The sequence below is a fragment of the Euprymna scolopes genome, chromosome 41 (assembly GCF_053919585.1).
Source record: "Euprymna scolopes isolate OS-2025 chromosome 41, ASM5391958v1, whole genome shotgun sequence".
In the NCBI taxonomy this organism is placed as follows: domain Eukaryota; kingdom Metazoa; phylum Mollusca; class Cephalopoda; order Sepiida; family Sepiolidae; genus Euprymna; species Euprymna scolopes.
The window spans coordinates 28,524,345-28,535,027 of NC_136522.1; the positions used below are offsets into that span (position 1 = coordinate 28,524,345).

Consider the following 10,683-nt stretch of genomic DNA (forward strand, 5'->3'; position numbering starts at 1 on the left):
CCAATTCTGCAACCCTGGCGATAACATTTATATGCAAATCGATGCATATCACACTACAACCACTAATAAAAGCATTTCATGTATCTCAGTACTGGACCAGCTAAACCAACTCTACACGGTGGTTGTTGTGCGATCATCAATTCTGTTGACATGCGTGTTACGCTTTTAATATAAAACGATGATGGTGGAAAGGAACCAAGACAATGTTATGAACAAGCACAATAGTAATATTCACTTCCAGAAAATATAATGTTCTGTATGTGTGTGTCAGCATATGTTTTATTTACGCATGGAATCATTTTAGTTGGTGAGCAAGTTGTAAATCAATGAATACTCAGCCAATTTGCATAGAGTTGTTGAGAATAAAAATCTTGCATATGAGCTCTATATGAAGTGAGTTTTTGAAGTCTCAACTAATATGTGCATGCGCGTCTGTGTGCGTGCATGTATGTAATGAATCATCACAATGGGATTGGACCACGTTGACTGTTAGTCGGTTTATGTTCAGTTTGCAGCATCGTTAAGAATCATTAATTCTCTCCTGAGTATTAATCATCCGGGCAGGAATCATTGTTGCTAGAATTGAATGTTGTATAAAATAAGCAACCAACGCATATTTTTGCAAAACTATTTTCATTTTTACATTTTATGAACTTCAGAATTTGGACACACAATCTGTTGCTAATAGATTTACAAATCTTCTCTCGTGGCGAATAACGAGAGAGAGAAAGAAGGAGAGAAATAGTGAGAAAGAGTCAGAGAAGAACATGAATATAGTAATTTCATACTGATTGATTGAATTTAAACCTTCTGAGAATCCAGTGTTTATTAACATTAATCTGACCATTTTCACCCAGCTTCATTCGCCTTTAGTTAACAAACTGTCAGTTCCACGTAAATCAAATCTGATCGAGAATATGCTCTGAAGTTGTTATGCTTTTAATAATATGTTTAAAATTACACTAGTCTCTGTTCGAGTACAAGGAAGGTTGGGTATAAGCCTTTTAAATGTGGGGATCTCTAACTTCTCCCAAAACGACTCTTTATCATTGTGCCACATGGCATCCTCTCCTCATGTTTTTTTTTTACATGGAGGTCACTACTTATCAAGGCCCAGAAGCCACTCGGGGATAAGGGTTATTGCGTGTACAGTAATCAATGAGATAGTATCGTAGTAATCATTAGTATTGGATATTTGATAGGGTGGCTTATTTAAGAGAGCGGTTTGTCAGGAGTTTCGTTATGTTGGACTTGAAGACAATCAAGTTGTAGTCAGGTGGGAAACAAGCAAGCGACAGAGTGTTCCATAGTCATGCACTTCTAAGAAAGAAGCTCTGCTCATGGAATCTACATTTGGATTTAGGCACAGATAAAGAGTGGGAAAATTAATGGGTGACAGATTGGCGACGGGGGATCAGAGATTGGAGCTCAGACGAGCACTTGCCATGGAAATAAAGATAAAACAAAGACAAACTCGCAACGTCTCTTCTGTGGGAGAGAGGCTGTGGGGAAGAGAAAAGGGCACTAAGCCACGAAGTCTATTTTATACTCTGTCAAGGCAGGATAGGCTGCTTTTAGCAGCTCCTGACCAGATGTGGCAGCAGTACTCCATTCTTGGACGTACTTGGCTTTTATATAGATAGAGAATTGCACTTCTGGAGCAGTAGAAAGATCCCACCATTTTCCCAGCGTCCTTGGCAACAGACCTGATGTATGTGTTCCTTTTCAGATCAGGAGTAAAGATCAAACCCAGAAGCTTGTCAAAACATGGAGCCTCCCCAAGATGAGAGCCATCCATTTCAATTGATGCCAGATGGGAATCAGAGCGTTGATGATGTAAAGATAGAAGCTTGGTTTTGGATGCATTAAAAGTAACGAGCTACCTCTTCCCCCACTGTACAATGCGCTCAAGATCAGAGGAGAGAGAATCAGAGAGAACGTTGTCATTTACAGCCTTTGATGTGTTGCCATAGATGGTCGTGTCATCAGCTTAAATCGAATGAAACATACTTAAATCATTCGTTGACATCTATGCTGATGACACGACCATCTACGGCAACACATTAAAGGCTGTAATTGACAAAGTTCTCTCTGATTCTCTTTCCTCTGATCTCGAGCACGTGGTTCAGTGGGGGAAGACGTGGCTGGTTACCTTTCATGCATCCAAAACCAAACTCCTATCCTTACATCATCAATGCTTTGATCCGCATCTGGCATCAATTGGGATGGATGGCTCTCGTCTGGGTGAGGCCCCGTGTTTGACAAGCTTCTGGGTTTGACTTTTACTCCTGATCTGAAATGGAACACATACATCAAGTCTGTTGCCAAGGTCGCTGGAAAGATGGTGGGATCCTTCTACCGCTCCGGAAAATATCTCACTACTGATGCAATTCTCTATCTATATAAAAGCCAAGTACGTCCAAGGATGGAATACTGTTGCCATATCTGGGCAGGAGCTGCTAAAAACAGCCTATCCTGCCTTGACAGAGTACAAAATAGACTTCATGGCTTAGTGGGGGATGCCCTTTTCTCTACCCTGCAACCTCTCTCCCACAGAAGAGACGTTGCGAGCCTATCCTTGTTTTATCGGTATTTTCATGGAAGGTGCTCGTCTGAACTCCAATCTCTGGTCCCCCCTCGCCAATCTTTCATGAAAAACACCCGTCTAGCTGAATCCACTGTGAAAAATTTCCCCCACTCTTTATCTGTGCCTAAATCAAAACGTGGATTCCATGAACAAAGCTTCTTTCTTAAAACTGCACGCCTGTGGAACTCTGTTCCGTCTGCCTGCTTCCCACCGGACTACAACTTGGATGTCTTCAAGTCCAACGTTAACAAATTCCTAATGAACCGCCCCCTTAAGTAAACACTTCCTCAAATCTCCACACTAACGTAATGTACTTGCAATAACCCTTATCCCTGAGTGGCTTCCGGGCCTTGATAAGTGGTGATCACTGTGTAAAAAAAAAAAAAAAGAAAAAGTATATGTTTTGGGAGATCGTTGATGTAGATCAGGAAGAGAGTTGGGCCCAGGATTGACCCCTGAGGGACTCCAGCATTAATACTGTGGGTTTCTGATTTCTGCCCATCAACCACTACTCTTATGAACCTATCAAAGAGAAATGATTTAATAATTGAGAAAACATTTCCAGTGATACCGTAGCTGGAAATCTTGTGCCCTACCTTATCGAAGGCCTTTATATGTCAAGAGCAATTGCTCTGGAAAGGAAGCCTTTTTCAAAAGATTCACTAATCCTCTGTTAGCACATCTGCTGTAGACCTTGCGGAGCGGAAACCATATTGCATATCACTAAGAAGGTTGTTTCTGCTGAGGTGGTTGACTACTGCTTTATTTAATATGGATTCCAACAACTTACTCATGACGCACAGGAGACTTATTGGTCTGTACTGAGAGGGAGATGACTTTTCACCTGAATTCTTAAATACAGGGCATACTGATGAGGTTTTCCAGGGTGTTGGAAAGCACTTCTCCTTAAGGCAACGCTTAAACAGTTTTGTAAGTATGGGGGCAAGTTCTAGTTGGAGCTTTTTCAGCACTATAACTAGAATGCTGTCAGGGCCAGTTGCTTACTGGAATCAAGGTTCTTGATTAGCTTGGCGACCTCACACACGGATATTTGTATGTTGCATAGCGTGTTGTCTGTTATGGGAGGAAATACGGGGAGTTGATGGCCTTCGTTGCTTAGCTGCAAAGTTCTTGGCAAATAGTTTGGCCTTATCTGATGCTGACGAGATGACCCCAGGTCCATTGATGATGGGTGGGATAGAACGTCCACTTCTGTTCAGGATCCTGTTTGCTATTTGTCAAAACTGGTGGGAACCAAGCCACTACTCAGCTACTTTGGATTTAATGGACTGCATTTTTTATTACTCTTTTACAGTGGTTACTGGCAGTCCTGAAAGCAGCTTTAGTCTCAGTACATATATTACGTTGGTAGCTATAGAAAAAGTGATTTATGTGCGCAATGGCAGCAGAACATTCTGGGGAGAACCATTGCTGGCTGTTAGATTTTTGTTGGAATTTTTTGGATAGTATGAATCGATCTATGCCTACAAGTAACCATTCGGTCAGGTCTGATACTATTGAGAACACATCTTTTTTAAACATGGAATGCAGAGGTAGATCAGATATGAATGTACAGAAGCTACAGTCAGCCATAGAGTATCGATATACAGTTCGGTGGAGAGGTACGTCTGAAGACTTATTACATTTCATTTTTATCCTAACTGATACAACGGAGTGGTCGGAGGATCCCAGAGGAGATAGAATGGAACATGAATATAGCTCATGGGAAATTGTGAAAAACAGGTCTAGGAGGCTTGCATACTGACCGGTAGTATCGGGCACACGAGTGGGTTCGTGAACAATCTTAGTGAGGTCATAGGCAATGACAAAATCATGACAGAACCTCTCCTCGTCATCGGTCTTATTTGAGTGGGTCAGCCATTCCACATTATGGACATTAAAGTCACCGCAAATGTGAATGTTAGCCGAAGGATGAGCAGACAGTATGTGGTCAATTTTCTCAGATAGTAACCCCACTGTTGTGGGGGTGATAGAGGGCAAATATAAATGCAGTGGTGTGAGCTAGTGCAACCTGGAAGCACATATAAGGTAAATTAGGGTCTTCTCTGGAGATATCCCTACCACATGGAAAGCCATCTTTAATGTAGGCACACACTCCATGCCCATGGCGATCTTGGGGGGGGTCAGATTTAGATGTTAAGTTAGAGTATCCTTTAATTATGAACTCATCTAGGGAAGTGGTCGGCCCTATGCCAGTTTCACTTAGAAAGAATATGTCTGGTTTCATCTCCTGTAATTGTGTTTCAACCTCTGGAAGGTTGGAACATATATATGATATTGGAGAAGGAGACATGGTAGTGGAGGATGGGGTTCTAGGTTTATTCGTGTTTTTTTTTTCTGGAGATTTGCCATGTTGAGGTTTTGGGATTTGTGGAACAGGTCGATAGACTTGGTTGGAGCAGGACAGTAAGAGAGAAAAAGACATGAAATTTTTTTTTGTAGCACATGATAAGGTAAAGCCATAACAATTACCCACTGGTATGGCATCGAGCGGCCCTACCAAAAACTATTGCATGGTCCAGAATCCATACACCAAATGGCAATACAGCAGCCCCGGTACTTTGCACCTGCTGATAGGATAGACATAGAAACAGAAAATTTCCGACATCTCAGACTACTGTTCACAAAGTACTACCTACCTGGAAAGCAGCTTTTTCTTCACCCTTCATTAGAAAAATCACTCATTGGAGATAGATACACGTGACTTGTTTACCCAATCAGAATTCATCACGTCCAAATATTTATTTGCAATCGCCATTCGCATTTGCATCCATTTTTATGTCTTATTTCATTTTCTTTTTTAGGAATGAACGTGAAAAGGAAAAGTTGGAGGAATCAACAGACGATGAACAGCAACCCCCTAATATCGATTATCGTTTCCCATTGAACTGGCCTCAGAAAATTAAACCAGTTGCCACGGAATGGAAGGATTTTAAATAGTTCTAAATTAAAACATATAAATAAATATATTTATTTATACATGCGTTATAGAAGATCAGAAAAACATTGGCACCATCAGTTTCAAATCCAGCAAAAACGAAACCAGTCTCTGGTCGCCTATGTTAGCCTCTTTTCAGTCTCTGTTTATATCTGTCTAAAGAGGCTGTAGAAAGTCCAACATAGGATACCAGAGACTAGTTCCCTTTTGTGTTGGATTTGAAAACGACAGTACCGATTTTTTTCTGATCTTCTTTGCACAGATATAAATAAATATTACAAATTTTTAAATGTATATTTTCTTTATAATCGAATATTTTTCTGGGGTTCTCTCCAATAAATCTTACACAGCAGGTATAAATAAATAAAGATTGATACATCTGATCGCACACACACGCACCCCCCCACACACACACCATTATATATATATATATATATATATATATATATATATATATATATATATATATATATATATATATATATATATATCAGCCAGGAGTTTCATCCTACAAAATTATCTCCTCCTTGAAGATCAGTTAACTAACATTTATCATAAAAAGGCTTTTGTCAGAGGGAGAATAACATTGAGTCATTACTTACCAAGACCCAGAGCAACTTAAGGATAAGGGTTGATAAGATGGAATGATTGTCACTCCAAAAGATGAGCAAACATTGGTACCATCAGTTTACAATCCAGCACAAACGAACCCAGTCTCTGGTCGCCTTTGTCAGTCTCTTTTCAGCCTCTGTTTATATCTGTCTGAAGAGGCTGAAAATAGTCAAACATAGAATACAGAGTCTAGTTCTCTTTTCTGTTGGATTTGAAGACGACAGCACCAATGTTTTTCTGATATTCTATAACACATAAATAAATAAATAAATATTACACACTTATATTGATATTTTTCTTACAATCGAACACTTTGCACACACAAAGACGTGCACACAGACACGAGGGAGAATAACATTGGGTCATTACTTACCAAGGCCCAGAGCGACTTAAGGATAAAGGTTGATAAGATGGAATGATTGTCACCCCAAAAGATGAGCAACAATCAATAATATAAACTAAGGTTGATTACTAATGGGTGCGGTTTATGACAAGTATTTATTGACATTGGATTGGAGGATGTTTATGTTATAATCTGAAAAGAAGTCAGTTCCAGGGTAAAGAGTTCCAAACATGAAGAGACTTTTAGAAAGAAGCTTTGTCCATGGAAATTCCGCATGACACTAAGAAAATGAAGAAAGAAAGGGAAGTTTTCTCCGTTGTGGTAGCTATACGAGTTCTTACTGTGAATGTCTTACAATGTATTCAGTATGCAAGCCTCCTAGACCTGTTTTTCACAATTTCCCATGAGCTAAAGATTGGAGTTCAGTCGAGTACCTTCTGTGGAAGTAAGAATAGAGTAGAAAGAGACTAGTGATGTGAGAAAGGGGATATAAATAAGAAAACAGATCTAATAGATTTTGAAGTGAATTTTGTACTCTGTTTAGGCAGGGGAGAGTGCTTTGAGCGGCACTTCCCCAGATGTGGCAGCAGTGCTCCATCTTTTGTATCTGGCTCTAATATAAATTGAGGATTCTATTTGGGGCAGGAATTTTCTGGATCAGTAAAAGGATCTAATATTTATCAGGGCAATGACGTTAAAGCACAGTAAAATCATATTACAGTTTTGAATTTTTGAAATGAGGATTGATTTGTAATATTATTTGTATTCTTCGAACTTCTCATCTTGAGTGTTATTTGCACGACGATTTGGTCGATGTAACCTTCGACCTTCTTCATGTGTCTCTTGTTGAACTCGGGAATCTTTCTGTTTAACTTGGAAATCTGAACAGAAATTTAGACCAGCACTACACATCCTTGAAACGAGCTGTGGCGCAATGGATAGAATACTTGGTAAAATTCATCCGTAAAAGATATACTCTTCTCGAGATTGAAGGTTCAATCTTCAGTGCGTGCGACCTAAAAATATAACTACGTAATACTTTGGACTTCTATTCTGTCATGGCTGATCGAAAAAGAGCATGCTACTCTTATTGATTAAATGAAAGGGTTCTGTTCGAAATTCTTTGCAGATTCCCGAGTTTGACAGAAAGGCTCCCAAGTGTGATAAAATACACCGCAAGAAGGTCGCAAGAAGGTCGGAGGTTATGACCAAAAGGTTGTGTGAATAACATGCAAGATGAAAAGAGCCGTCAGAACAATCCAATAATATAAGCAAAATGATGTATTTTACAGCTATGATCAATTTCACTAAAATTCTAACATTACTCCTCTTGTTGCATAGGTAAAGAATTGGCAAGTAATTCTTTTGTACTACAGATTGTGCAAGACAAACCACTATCTGACTCCGATGAAATCCTGATTGAAAAGGAAATAGAGGAAACTGGAAACCCCTATTTACTTGCATCTATACAAAGACACAATTAGACACAAGTTGGTTTTTGATGGAGGAAAACTCAGCTCTCACAAAAGTGGAAGTCTGGATTAAGACAAAAATTAAAATAGCCTTAGTCTAGAAGCATTTGTCATTTATATGCAGAGGACAAAATGTTGAGTAGTATCAGCAGAGATGCTACATTTTGCTCCAAGGCAAATGAAAATGGTAATCACTTTACTTGCTTCTAACTATGATGTCTCTCTCTTGATGTTGCCAGGGAAGATAAACAACTTGTACACATATCTCCAAAAATCATCTGATAAATGCTGTGTATTGTTTGAATTAGTCAAACTATTGTTCTTATTTTTGGTGTTATTCTCACATCGTTTCAACCAATGTAACCCCCGACCTCATCCAGGTGCATCGTTTTGAACTTGGGAATATTTCTGTGGAATTCAATAATCTGAACAGAATTTTATCAACCATAAAGTCTAAAGTAATTTTTAATTTTATTCTTAGTACTGCCTGTACTGAGAATTGAACCTTCAACCTTCAGAATACTATCATTTAGAACTGATTATATTTAGCACTTATATCTGCTGCATCATTGACCCTCACAAAGCGATTCCAGGGTTCAAGGTAGAGATTACTGAGTTTCACAAGACACGTCTGAAGAAGAATTTAGATTGGCCAAAATGTAATGAAAATAACATCCAAGATTAGAACATTAGTTTGAATTAGTGTTGGGACGATTCCTAATTTTTATACGATTCCGATTCCGATTCCAGGAAAATATTGATTAACGATTCCGATACCAAGTACGATTCCGATTCCTAGGGAATTTATTGTTTTGAAATATACCAGGTAGTTTTATACTTATGGTCGGTAGTTCCCAAATATGTTCCCTAACTTTGGAAGAGATATTTTATGTCTACACCGTCGTGTTTTGGTTTAAATAAAATTATTATATAGTAAACTAAACGGAAAAATTAGCAAAATTTATTTTAGAGAAAATTTATTTTACTTAATTGGAATACAGAAAAAAAAACTCAAAGAAAATAGAATTTATCCTTCAGAGAAAAAACAAATAAAATAGAATTTATATAACAGAACAAAAACAAGAAAATTAGAGAATAAATACACACGATTCATTATTTTGGTCCTCATAATTAACAGATTTAATGAATTAAATAAAAAAATATAGCGGAAGATAAAGAAAATATATACTAATTAAATATAAAAAAGATTAATATTTGATTTAATAATTTATAAATGAATGTGCGTAATGAAAAAAAAAACAATATACTACGTGACATGGCGCCGTAGATACAAAATAACCTTTCCAAAGTTAACGACCATATATGAGAAATACCATTAATCGAAAGTTTTTGTGTTTTATACCAAAACGTAGGTATAGCGAAAAGTTACAATTAAAGGAATTTCAAAAACGATTTTTTTGTTTAGCTATTGATAGTTGTATTTGTGACGGCAGTTCTTCAGACCTCCATAATTCACAAGGAGTAGTTAACACCTATTATTTTTTCTTACTTTTTCATTGCTTTTACACGTTGTTTCTAACGTGAAGAATAAGTTTAGCCAAACTAATTTTGAAATAGGGTATATCAAAGGAACACATATAAAAATGATACCACTATAAAAAACAAATGAAATACTAGATAAAATTGAGCAAACATAATTACCAAAATTACAGAAAAAGATAAAAAAAAAAACCAAACAAAAAATGGTGAAGTTTGTTGAGTGCAATGAATTATTGAAAGAAAATTAATTGAACTAATAGAAATGTTAAATAAAAAATGTCACATTTCAATATTTTTTTAATAATTAAATTCTCAGGGTTGTCGAAATTAAAAATTAAGTGATTTTTTTTTATTAGACTTCTTTCGAAGCTTGTTACCTTGAAAAATACATTTAAAACCCTGTTTTTTTTAAATAAATTGAAAAATAAATACAATTAAAAAAATTTAATTGATAATTGAAACTTTAAAAACATATTAAACATTGAAAAATTACTTATCTCACAAATTAACGTCCAATAAAGTAGATCCAGTCTTCATACAGGAATTTGGTTATAATAAATATATCTTTCCCAAACTTAAAAATTAAATCTTTTTTTTTTTTTTTTTTTTTTTGAGAGAGAGAGAGAGTGCTTTAAAATCGCCGGGGTGCCGCCTAAAATTTTAAAGAAGTAAATTTTAGGAGTTTAGTGCCTTTCAAAGACGGTTATCATAATTTATTATCATCGTTTAATTTCCTTCCCCCCCACACCTTTCCACGTGGTTCAGTAGTTAACCAGTGCTCCTGTTGCTGTCAGTCAGCTATCTTTACCTAAGTTTTAATTTCTAGTTAAAAGAATTTTTCATGAATGGAATCAGCATTTTTAAAAATTATTTTTTTAGTTGTATATATTGTATTTACTCTTTGAAGTTAAGGAGGGTTAAAAAAAATGGTGACACCTAGATGGTGACGTTGGCAAAAAAAAAAAAAAAAAAAAAAAAACACTGCGATTTCGACCCTCACTAATAAAACTGCTCTGAGTGACTAGTTGGTAATTTTTTGTTCCTTTTCTTTTTTATTTTGCTCCTCCAATTTATTTGGATGCTTCATAGTTAAATGTTTTAACATGTTGGTTGTGGTCATGTTAGATGGTTTTATTCCTCGCGATATTTTAATTTGACAAACTTTGCAAATGGCTTTCAACTCATCATCTTCAAAAAGACTTTTTTTGGA

At 36.8% G+C, this 10,683-nt stretch overlaps 1 protein-coding gene across 1 annotated transcript in view; it reads left to right on the forward strand.

Annotated features, from left to right (window-relative positions):
- LOC145266638 (uncharacterized) overlaps positions 1-5,677 on the forward strand; it is a 275,190-nt gene extending 269,513 nt beyond the window's left edge. The window contains exon 24 of the mRNA XM_080122562.1: positions 5,413-5,677. Coding sequence (XP_079978688.1) covers positions 5,413-5,548 — 136 coding nt within the window. The 3' untranslated portion in view covers positions 5,549-5,677. The remainder of the gene's footprint in view (positions 1-5,412) is intronic.
- The last annotated feature ends 5,006 nt before the right edge of the window (positions 5,678-10,683 follow it).